Source organism: Lampris incognitus, chromosome 20 (assembly GCF_029633865.1).
Source record: "Lampris incognitus isolate fLamInc1 chromosome 20, fLamInc1.hap2, whole genome shotgun sequence".
Taxonomy (NCBI): domain Eukaryota; kingdom Metazoa; phylum Chordata; class Actinopteri; order Lampriformes; family Lampridae; genus Lampris; species Lampris incognitus.
Window position 1 is genome coordinate 15,202,471 of NC_079230.1, and position 12,796 is coordinate 15,215,266.

General features: G+C 42.5%; 1 protein-coding gene across 1 annotated transcript in view; it reads right to left on the minus strand.

Moving 5' to 3' along the window:
- Positions 1–3,120: 3,120 nt before the first annotated feature.
- lratb.1 (lecithin retinol acyltransferase b, tandem duplicate 1) overlaps positions 3,121–12,796 on the minus strand; it is a 37,639-nt gene continuing 27,963 nt past the window's right edge. Inside the window, exons 18-19 of the mRNA XM_056300154.1 lie at positions 9,450–9,540; positions 3,121–6,180 (exon numbers count right to left, since the gene is read on the minus strand). Coding sequence (XP_056156129.1) covers positions 6,106–6,180; positions 9,450–9,540 — 166 coding nt within the window. The 3' untranslated portion in view covers positions 3,121–6,105. The remainder of the gene's footprint in view (positions 6,181–9,449; positions 9,541–12,796) is intronic.

The window sequence follows — 12,796 nt, forward strand, 5'->3', positions numbered from 1 at the left end:
GTGCTGATATCATGAGACGCAAATCCAGCACTTTGACGGCGGGGCTTTCTGGTAACTTGGAAATGTAAAAATTGAAAAACTGTCATATAAAGATTTTTCTAAGGTCAAGAAAGTTACTGTTAATGTGTCCTGGGAACGACTGCGTTGGAAAACAAATGTAAAAGACATGAGTGATTGTGATCCTGGTGTGAACGATGAAGAAGTATTTCTGGCCCCGATAAAATAGGAAAACACACAAACACACACACACACACACACACAAACAAAGGTCTTTTTCTCTGTCTTGTTAAAAGTTTCACTGTCAACACCCACTGCCTCTCCGCTTCCTGTGTCAAAAAAGGGCAAAGTAATGGGACAGGGGAGGGCCACACACACACACACACACACACACACAGAGCGAGAGAGAGCACTGGTGGAACAAAAGCAGAACTGAGTCAGTTTATATATATATATATATATATATATATATATATATATATATATATATATATAATATATGCAGATACCTATCAGATACGAAGACAGAACAATTATAGGTCATTGGAATCATTTCAAAGTAGTTACTTGTATTTTAATAGCTTTCATTACCTCCACATTACCATAGATTTCACATTAGCATTTATTTCTGAGTTATGCTGTGCATGTAATGAAGGGCATAGAAAAGAGAATGTTATCACCTACCTTGTTTTTTAACACACACACACACACACACAACACACGCACACACACACATTACAACAGGAAAACAAATTATGCAAATTAAACTTTAATCAAAATGTAATTGTCTTGGTATTAAAAAATATTTCAAATCTCTTGTTTAGTATTTATGACATTATTCCCATTAAGAATTCATGTGTAATGCATTTAACTTGTTTGCGTCTACATGCCTCAGACACAATTAGTCATCAATGCTCTAAACAACCCCAACTAGAAAACATTACAGAATCCACCTTTACGTGGAGCACCACTCAGTTTAGGAAATGTATAAATGTAAATTCAGTTGTGCATTACCATTCAATCTGCTCATGAGCAACTCTCTTCCAAACAAAACAACCTCCCACCCCCAAACCCACATGTAGTGTCAGAAAGTTTTTGGCCCCTCGGTAAAGGAATTGAGAGATGGGGTAACCTAGTTGTTCCTCATAAGAAAGCCTCTCTGAGACTCAACATGCGTCTGTTGGACAGCTAATCCACCATGTCTACACTCAACATTGCAGTACAGTGTTCCCATAGAGTTTGATGTAGTGTGTAATACTTTACATTGGCTGTATGTGCTTTAGTCCAAGGATGCCGTTTGTACAAGCTACAAATGGCATCCGTGAGTGACAATGGCTGCTACACCTTGTTTGTAGTCCTCACTGCCAGAGGGAGGGAGAGTTCAGTGAAATCACAGACTTCAACTTTGAATGAGATGGCTTTGAATATTGTTCGGCCCAACCCACGTAGTGGAAACAACACATGGGAGACCTTAACACAGAGGCGAGCTCCATTTACCCAATAGAGCCGTACAAAAAGCACACGTGGTTGGTTGTATGACAAGCTTTTACGCTGTTGCATGATTAGAAATGATCTCACCTTTACATCCCTCCTATCATCAACAAAACTCAAACCACTTTTTCATGAACCGGCACAAACTTCTGTTTTGATGCTTCCGCTCTTTGTGAAATGTAAGGGTTTGGCTCCACCACAGAGTCCTTAAACATTTCCTACCACAGTGAGTCAGTCAGAAGCGTTAAGAAAAATGTCAGTGCGAGGTTTCTGCAGGATACTGAAGACCAGACACACAGAGATCACCGATTCTAATCGCCTGACTTGCTGGCAGGGCACAGGAAGTGAATGATGAATGGACCGCACCCACTATACGGGCAACATTTACTGCCAAACAAAAGACCACCCAAAGTCTACAGTAGTGTGTAGCACATACACACAGGTTCACTGTCCTAAGTATGGATGTAAATTCTTTAGCAATAACACAATTTGGAAGTGTTAATTGGGAGGTAGAGTGAATGGCCGACTTGTCTTATCACGTCTGATGTCGTAGCATTAGCATGCGTGCTAGCACACATTACCGTAAATGATAGATAGCAAATTTAGCAGAGAGACATTAATGTCAGTGTTGGATTACCTTCATATAATGCAGACAACTTAATAACCAACCTTTTGAATTAGTAAAGTGGCTCTAAAGACAGTAAAGAATAAGTATAGCGCTCCATTGACAGTCAAAAAATTGTGGGGTTATTTAAAGAAAAAAATTGTATGGTGGAGTAAACCACAGCTTCATCGATTAGAATCATATAGAGAGCATCGCGTTGGTTTTAGTTCCCTTATATGAAATTTAGAAAAAAAAATCTGAGAATGAGGATGGGGAGAGAGGAATAATACAAAGTGAAGGCAGACTATAAAGTAAAGCCTGATAGCGTCTTTAAATTTGGCAAGGAAGCCAATTCCAAACTCTGCGGTCGACATCCAAATTGGATGCAGGATAATTTGAAACTTTCTCCGAAATTATTCAGAAGTTTGTGTCCTAAATAACCGACTTACAACCCCAACCTACTTATACTACACTTATACGGACTACACAACCAACTTCTTGTGTAGCCATGCCTTTCCAAATCACTATATAAGGTGGACTGAAAAAGTACAATGGAAAAGGTTATATGACATGCAAACGTGCAAAAAAAAAATGTTTTGCCTTTCCTGGTTCTCGTGCAGCTACAAGGAGTTTGGGTAGAAATTGTCCATCAAAATGTTTTCTATTACTGCTCGCTGCAAAAGAAATGTCTTTAATAATGTGACTCCACAGGGCTCGGTGTGCAAGCTGACCATTAACACAGAACGAGGGTTGTCGAAATGTTTGATCCCAAAGTGGATCATGTACATCCACATTATCCCATGGACGATGAATAATAAGTTAAGAAAATCCCCAATCTGGGCAGTCTGCTTGTGGGCTGATATGATTTAGTACAGAATTGCACAACATTTAAAACTCCTGGTTGGGAGACAGTGGTTGAAGTGAAACCTGCTGAAATAGCTAAAATCACACATTCTCCAACTGGAAACAAAAACAGATGGATTAAAGATGTGTGATACGGTATTTATCAAATGGGTAGGGACCAGGTACATCCCCATAAAGGGCCTTTTGCAGGCAACCAAATTTTGGGAACCGACAATGTAGAGGCAACATCAGCTGAATGTTAGGTTCTTTCTTTTATTTAAAGCACAATGTTTATTTTTCCTTGAGGGAAATCTTAATGGGGCTGAAATCATAGCATCTTTATCTAATTTGGGGTTTTACACAAACAGGAAAAAATCTGCTGTATGATTTTTAGTACCTCGGAAACATGATTCAAGAGGCAACTGTGGGAAACAAAAAACGTTCTACATGATCTATAAAACCATCCAAATTTAATTAGTTTTATTAGTTACTCGGTTAAGTAACTAGCTGTCTGTGTACCACAAGAGTTAGCATAGCAACAAGTGGCTAGCAGTACTCTATGGGAAAAAGTTCCTCTGACCACCCAAGACGGCACGGCTGCAGCAAGTCACGTGTCGAAATAAGTCGTAGTGACTAAATATGATGCATGCCATGTCTGCAGACAACTGTCTTTAGCATGTCTTGTGGTGCCCCAATTTGTCACTTCAAAACTGTGCTCGTATTTTCCTTGTGTCGTGTGTCATTTTGTATATTACAAAACTCCAGCATATCAGTGTGTAAGTGATATAGTTTTATGATTTAGTGGTTTAATTACCACCTAAAGCATTAAGACAGTGGAGAACTACATACACGGTCTGCTCGCTCCCGCATGCCCTCCTCCCTGGCTACCACCCACCACCGCTGATACCATGCATGCACTTAGGCACACGCACGTGCATGCACACACATGTGCACACACATGCGTGCAACTAGATTTGGCAGTTTCATATGACAAGTGAGTTCTTGAGAACATTCTTACAGGCTGGCTTTTATATAATCTGTTGACCAGTTTCGACCTCGTATTTGCCCGTTTTGCTGTCATGCAACCCAGTTCTCAATTCATGGCTGGAAGCGTTTACACTGTTTACCTTTTTGGCTTCAATTTGGTTTTACTGTCTGTGAAGTGCTTTGTGGGCGTTTTGAAAAGTGCCGTACCATCATGTTTATTTATTGTTTTAACAACGGACAGGCAACACAACTGTATTTTATTTCTGTGTTTTGCTCGTCGAACTCAGGACAGGCCGTCCAGCCGATTCGGTTATGCAGGGCAACTTGCAGCGAGACCAACAGCACAATAAGGTTTAAGATGTAAGTCACCAACATTATGAGCAACCAACAGCAAGGACACCAAAAAGTTGCGGTCGTTTTATCCTTCAAATATTTCTTTAATCCTTGACTGCTCAATGACGAAGTATGCTCGGACAATAAAACAAAATCCAAAACGAGGTAGAGGATTTTCTTTTCTTTTTTTTTAAATCTTCCAAGATGAGATCATGTCAGAGCAGGTATGGGCGGGAGGGATGGGAGAGGCTGATGTGAGGTACATCTGTGAAAGGATGAGTTCTCAGGTTAAAACCGGATATCAGGAGTGACTCGCCCTGTCCTGACCGGAGTGGGAGCTCGGTTTTGTCTGCTTGCAATTAAGGATAAACAGAGTCGGAATAGAAGCCAGAATACTGCTTTGGTGAATACGCACATTCCCCGGGGCTCCACTAACATCGGCGATTGACTGTCGGCGGGGTCACGTTGAGGTGAGCATGCCGGGAGAGGAAAACACGGTGCTGCAGCCCACCGTTAAATACCAGTTCGACATGCGGCCAAGCACACGGCGTCACTCAGATATCTGACAACTAATACCTCTCAGATGTGAAAGAAAATGTGGCTTTTAGGGTATTTTTCATTTGTAATATCAAATCCGGAAGATTGCTTTTCTTTTCTTTTCTTTTGGCTTTTTCCCCCTCTTTTTCTCCCGAATTGTACTTGGACAATCACCCTATTTTCCGAGCCATCCCGGTCGCTGCTCCACCCCCTCTGCCAATCCGGGGAGACCTGCAGACTACCACATGCCTCCTCCGATACTTATGGAGTCGCCAGCCGTTTCTTTTCACCTGACAGTGAGGAGTTTCACCATGGGGACGTAGTGTGAAGGAGGATCACGCTATTCCCCCCAGCCCCCGAGCAGATGCCCCGACCAACCAGAGGAGGTGCTAGTGTAGCGACCAGGACACATACCCATATCCAGCTCCCCACCTGCAGACACGGCCAGTTGTGTCTGTAGGGACGCCCGACCAAGCTGGAGGTAACATGGGGATATTAACCGTCGATCCCCGTGTTGGCAGGCAACGGAATAGACCGCTACGCAACCCCGGACGCCCAAAATCCAGCGGATTATTGTAGTTCTCATCCTGCCCTCTCATCAAGTTTATAGTTCCCTCTAGGAATGAACCTGCGCCGACAAAAATAACTGTGTTTGAGAAAATGGTGGTATGATGTTTGAACTCTATGGTCTCTGCACGAGTAAAAGAGGCACACAAAGACTACTGTATGAAGCTGCTTCTGTACCAAAATCCCTGCAACCATGAAACAGTTCACATCCCTTCATATTTAAGTTGGATCAGCCAGACAAGAAGGCTCAAGACACTTGTAGAATCTGTGCCACAGGGCAGTCGGGCTATTCTGATGGCTTGTAGTGGCCCAGCATCCATTAAGGCACATTGTGTCGGTGTTTTGTGAACATTTTGCAGGTTACCTGTATTTTCTCTATCAGTTAGCACTGTGGATATGTCTGTTAAAAATGTGCCCCTTTAAAAATCGGAGTACACTGTCACTAATACAGTGGAAATAATTTGTGAATTGCATTTTCTCCATTCAGGTTTTTAAGGACTGAGTTATATGCATCATCTCGCATGTCGTTATCCAAAAAAACAAAAACAAAAAAAACAAAACCAAACAAGCAAACAAATAGAGGCACTTAGAAAAACATCATCCAAAATCAACCTTAATTAATTATTGTGCCTTGGCCTCATTTGAGGTGAAACATTTTTGTAGCATGGCGTGGTCTGATTGTAATCCCTTTTCTTTTTCATCTCTCTCCATTCACCTCATCGTCTTTCATTATTTGCGTGTGTATCTTAGTCCACCAATGATTTGAGGTCAGGCAGTCCTTTTAGCTTCAAGTCCAACAGCATCTGGCCGTAAGCTTTCCCCTGGAAAATAAAGAGGAGGGAGAGAGAGAGAGAGAGAGAGAGAGAGAGAGAGAGAGAGAGAGAGAGAGAGAGAGAGAGAGAGAGAGAGAGACACACAGAGAGAGACACAGAGAGAGACAGAGACAGAGAGAGAGACAGAGAGACGAGATACAGAGCGAGAGAGAGAGAGAGAGACAGAGACGAGAGAGAGAGAGAGAGAGAGAGAGAGAGAGAGAGAGAGAGAGAGAGAGAGAGAGAGAGAGAGCGAGAGAGGAAACAAAAGAGAGAGAGGTAGAGAAATTGAGGAAGAAAGAATGAGAGAGACAAATTTAAAGAAAGGGAGTTAGTAGGTGAAAGAAGGACATCCAAACTTAGGAAAATTCTAGGAAATGATATTAAATAATATCAAAGCGATCTAGTCAAATGCAATGAAAACCCATAAAGTCCCTTTCTGTAAATGTTGGCTACATTCCTCTTAGCATGCTTGTTAGTGCAGTGTGCACTAACGAGGCGTGTGTGTGTGTGTGTGTGTGTGTGTGTGTGTGTGTGTGTGTGTGTGTGTGTGTGTGTTTATTTGATGTGCTGCAGATTCCAGCAAGGTGGTAAAATGTTTTACAAGTGGACCGTCGCCCCAGTCTGGAATAAGAGACAAGGGGTGAGAGGTGGAGGAGAGAGAAAGAGGGAGATGAAAGAGGGATACAGGGAGGGAATTGTGTTGGGAGTGTAGACGAAGGAGGTGCAAATGGGGATTGGGAGACAGAAGGAGAAGAGGAATGGTGAGAGGAAAGAGAAAAGAAACTGAGCAGAGTACAAGAAAATTAAAACAAACAACCAGTTAAGACAGACAGATGACTATAAAGACAGATAGATAGATGACTAACAAAGATGACTTAAGTTTTTTTCTACTCAACAAAGCTGAATTAATTTTTTTCTACTCCTATAAGAATGGAATGAAGCATATGGAAAATAACAAACCTTAAGATTATTTAATTGATACGTATTTACCCCCCTTTGTATTAACAAATTTAATTGGGCTAGATGTGTTCAATGTTCTTGACAGATCACAAAAAATGGGCAAATTTTACCTGCAGTGATATCAAATCCACCTGTACTCAACTGCATGATTTTAGAATAAATATCACCAAATTGTTGAGGTCTCTCAGCTGAAACAGCAAATCAGATCAGACCTTTTTTATCCAAAATCCTTGAAAAAATTGTTGCGGACCAAATCCTGCAGCTGATTGAGGGTCATAACATTTTCGATAATTTCAAACTGGCTTTTGTCACAAGCATAGTACTGAGACTGCAATACTAGGTGTCCAATGACATTCTTATGCATGCTGATAAAGTTGAATACTCTATTCTTATTCTCCTAGATTTAACCACTGCCTTTGATACCATTGATCATGCCATATTACTTGGTAGGTTGGAGAACTGGGTTGGCATTTCTGGTACAGCGTTAAATTGGTTTCACTCTTATCTGACTAACAGACTAATCTGACTAATCTCCCCTACTATGTGGAGTCCCTCAGGAGTCTGTCCTTGGGCCAATCCTCTTCTCTTTATACATGCTTCCTCTGGGTCATTTCTTTAGTCACTTTCAAGACATGAAAAATATGGGACCCAACTAGCCACAGGTCCCATATTACCCCTAATCTCGCATCCCTCCATTGGCTTCCCATAAAATTCAGAATAATTTATAAGAGCTTATTGATTACATTTAAAGCACTGCATGATCTTGCCCCCAGTTACATTTCTGATCTTCTCATTCCTCATTCCACTTCCCAACCACTCCTCAAACTTCGGTCTTTTATCAACTGCAAAACAACTTCGGTCTTTTACCAACTGCAAAACAAAAGGTGACTGCGCCTTTGCAGTTTTAGCCCCAAGCCTCTGGAATAATCGTCCCCAATCCATTAGATTTGCCGAATCTTTGGATTGTTTTAAGCGGCTTTTAAAAACCTATCTTTTCAGTCAAGCCTTTTTATAGATCCCCACCCTTGCCTTCTGTTTTGGTTCATTTTTAGCTTGATCTGTTACTCCCTGTGCCATGTTTTATATTCATTCAATTTATTTTATGTATTTACTCGTATTTTCTGGATTTAGTGTAAAGCACTCTGTATAAATGTGTGTTTTCAAAATTGCTATATAAATACAGCTGATATAAAGTTGTCTGGAGGCAAACAGTCAGAAAAGGTACTAAAAACATTGGCAAAGCTCTGAACTTCCCCAGGAGCACGGTAAAATCTGTTTTAGTCAACCGGAGATCAAAGATTCATGTTCCAAGACAATGAGTCAAAGCACACAGCAAAAACTATTGAGGGATGGCTTAAAAGAAAATGCTCAAACTCTAGCATGGCCCAGCCGAAACTCGGATTTAAAACCCACTGAAAATCTGAACAGAAACAAAATCATGTGGAGGATGGCAAAGGCCTATATCTGCAAAGTACTGACTCCAGGGGCTTGAATAATTTTGCACATTTTCTTTAAAAAAAAAAACCCTGATAAATATATAGTGTTAGCGACCAACTTATTTCAATGCATTAAAATCTGTAGGTATCGCAGGAACACAAGGGGAAAAAGTTGAAGGAGGGGACGTAGTAGATATAGATAGACAGATAAAAAAGATTAACATGGGGGTTGAGTTGCTCTCCCTGAGGTTTCTTCCTATTTTTTCTCTCTGTTAAAGGGTTTTTTTTAGGGAGTTGTTCCTTATCCGATGAGAGGGTCTAAGGACAGGATGTTGTGTTGCTGTTAAGCCCACTGAGGCAAATTTGTAATTTGTGATATTGGGCTATACAAATAAAATTGACTTGACTTGACTTGACTTGAGTAGAGACAGACAGACATTTCAAACAGGAAAACAGCAAGTGAGGAAAGAGGGGGAAGTTAAGAAGTTCATTTCAGGGTGAGGCCATAGAGGAGTCAGCACCTTTTCTTTTTCTGGTGTTAACTATAATTGTGCAATGTGACTGTTAAGAGAGAGTGTGCGTGTGTGTGTGTGTGTGTGTGTGTGTATTGCACTGAACTGCGCTCTGCACTATGACTTTGAAAAAAGTTTCTGTATGTGCACATAAGCAAATTAGTAAATGAGCAATGTGTCTGAGGTGAATGTGTTTGTTGGAGCGTACGTGAGTGAAATATTATTGTGCAATGCCAACGTGTCACTGCATTTGACTAAGTATATAAGTTAGGGAAGAAATCAGAGGAGCATACAATGGTAGAATATATGGGAGAACAAAACATTTACAAAGATATGCTTGTGTGTGTTTGTGTGTAGTAAATGGTACCTGGGGGTCACTGCGTAGGGAGGCCACCCCTCCCCCACCCAGAGAATTTTTCAGGACAAAGTTTAGACCATGAATCCCTGGCAGAGTGTATCTAAAGAAAAGAAGAGAGATCACAACATGAGGACACACACACACACACACGCACACACACACACAAACACTATGTATAGTAAACTGCAATATACGTGCACACACACACACTATGTATAGTAAACTGCAATATATGTGCGCACACATACACACACACGCATGGACAATGTTAACCCCCACCCTGAACAACACCCACATAGCAGCATCATCTCATAACCCTAGCTTATCTGTGCATACTGGAAGCATCCACTGTTTGCAGAGTTGAACTAATTTAAGTGCTCTGGTGGTCTTTCTGCACATGGTAACGGGAGACCCACTATTCCCTACATGTCTTCATTTCCCCTGCCCACTCAGCTTACTCTACTTTCATTAAGACGTGCCACAGCCTGTCTGTTATCTACAGCTAACAAAACAGACTGACTTATATCTCTTGATGTTAAACAAATATGGATAACCGAGATGTGCGCACACATGCACCCACCCACACACACACCCACACCCACACAAAGACCAACAGAGGCTTTATGCCTATCGAACATGTGTTCTAGCTCCACAGTTAACAACAGTGGTTTATTTGAGGTACTCGCATGTGAGTATGAGTGTGCCGCAATTAACAATTTACGTTCAGCGTGGCTTTCACACAAGAATGTGAATGTGTGTGTGTGCATGTGTGTATGTGTTTGCGTGTGCACAGAATACCATTTAGGTTACTTGTTCCATCTGGTTTACAAGGTGTGTGTGTGTATGTGTTTCAGTATGTGTGTGTATGTGTTTCAGTATGTATGTGTGTGTGTGTGTGTGTGTTTCAGTACAGAGGGGTGTGTGTGTGTATGTGTGTGTGTGTGTGTGTGTGTGTGTGTGTGTGTGCATCACAGTAACCCACAACTGTATCACATGTCTGAAGTGTGAAAGTATTTGTTCCTGCGTTGTATATGAAAGGGGTTAAGGCATGAGTCTGTGCATTAGTGTGTGCACAAGCCTCTCTGCAGTTGCAGAGGAGAGGCCACAATAACCTTTGATTGTCATTGCTAACATTAAGCAAGCAATTATGTGTGAGAGTGAGTGAGAGAGAACTAGTAAAAAAAAAAGACGTGTGAGAGAGTTAAGTGTGTGTTCGTGCATGAGTGAAGGCATGTGCGCCCTTTCTGACAGCCCCCTCACTGTTTTAACTAGCGTTGGAGGTGCACTAATGATCCATCTGCCTCAGTGGGAACGCAGGGCCGGGTGTGAGAGGAGACACAGGTCAGCTAGCTTTACAGGCACAACCTCTTTGTTACTCCAACAACCGACACACCCCTGACTAATTCCCCAAGTGTCTGGCCTGTAATATACATCCACATCCTCCCGGTTTCTTACATTTAGGTCTGGGGCCCCTCGAAAAACGGTTGTTAACCTGCCTCTGGTGGTGTTACTCTGTTGGCGTTGTTGGCTTGCCCCGCCTCCATCTGCGTGGCTTACAATGAGGGGGAAACAGGTGGTGTGTTGCCCCCCCGTCTTAGGGAATGCACAGCTTTGTGGAGCACCTTTCGAAGGTTCTGGCTGTGTTAACTCATTGTGGGTTACATGGGATAAGCGTGTGACATAAATGTCCGAAATGGAAATGTGAATTTAGGTGTGGCATGTTGTGGTGGTGGTTATGACGATAATGTGATACTTTAAATATCCCAGCCAGACGGGGTATTGTTTTTGGAACGGCTTGTTTGTCTGTCAACAACTTTACAGTAAAAAAGATGACGCAAGGGGCGTCCAGGTGGCATGGCAGTCCATTCTGTTGCCTACCAACACGGGGATCGCCGGGTCGAATCCCTGTGTTACCTCCGGCTTGGTCGGGCGTCCCTACAGACACAATTGGCCGTGTCTGCGGGTGGGAAGCCTCCTCTGGTCGGCCGGGGCACCTGTCTAAGGGAGAGGGGGAACGGGGGGGGGGGGGGGGAAATAGCGTGATCGTCCCACGTGCAACGTCCACCTGGTGAAACGCCTCATTGTCAGGTGAAAAGAAGCGGCTGGCGACTCCATATGTATTGGAGGCATATGATAGTCCGCAGCCCTCCCCAGATTGGCAGAGGGGGTGGAGCAACGACTGGGACAGCTCGGAAGAGTGGGGTAACTGGCTAAGTACAATTGGGAGAAAAAAAAAAGGGGGGGGGGGTCCAAAAGAAAAAAGGATGATGCAAATGACATGACATTTCTGATAAAAGTTGGGCACTGGTCCCTAGATGATGTGATTAAAAGTTGGTGGTAACAGGCTCAACGTCACTACCTCTACTACTTGATAGGTTGCAATTACTTCCTCACGACCATCTAAAATAGTGCTCTTGCTGTGTCTTTCACTTGGTGATCATGGAGGGCGACTATCTTTTTTAGCGTGGTATCTAAGTGGTTTTGATATTGTACTAGATTATTATCATTAACACTTTAAATGACTTGTAGTACTTCAACTTATTCTGTGGCTACCTTGCAGTGTGTTAATATGGTTTGAGCATAATGCTATCTTTACTATGAGCTCAATCCAGTTGTGAATATCTTAGTTTTGGCATTAGATGGCTGTTAAGTGCCTTTACAAGTGAGTCATCTTGGAAAGGGGCTTATCTTTGTCATTGTGGTATTCCAGCGGTTTGAATAGTGTGCTTGCTGCAATTTCCAAAAGTTTCCCAGTTGTCTTTCCGAGTTGTGGTTAATTTCTGACAAGTAAAATTATCCTGACTTCAATATGTTCGACTCAACTACACTTGCCCCACAGCACCTTTATGAATCAGTTATCTTGCAAGGGGGCTTATCTTTGTCACTGCGGTATTTGAATGGTTTGAATATCATGCTATCTCCAACCTTATTGCCCTGTGGTATATTCCCAGAGTGCTGTGGCATCCGTTTGGCTTTAAGTGGTTGATTTATGGCCATCGCTGCGGGATCCTTCTGGCCAGTCTTGACATGACATGATTGCAACTAATACCTTTATGACCCTGTATCATATGTCTGGTTGAGTTTGCATCTTCCCTTGTCTGCATCGTCATAGAGCTGGAGACTAGGGCTGTGGTATGTGTGTGTCTGGAAGGCCTTGGCTGCAGTAGACCGAAGACTCGCCGTCTGACAATGATTAGGCTAACCACACCATCTAATCACTGGAGTTGCGTGCCATACTGCCTCTGTGTGTGTGTGTGTGTGTGTGTGTGTGTGTGTGTGTGTGTGTGTGTGTGTGTGTGTGTGTGTGTGTGTGTGTGTGTGTAAGTTCTTCAGAAATCTGGTTGGAGGAATGCCCA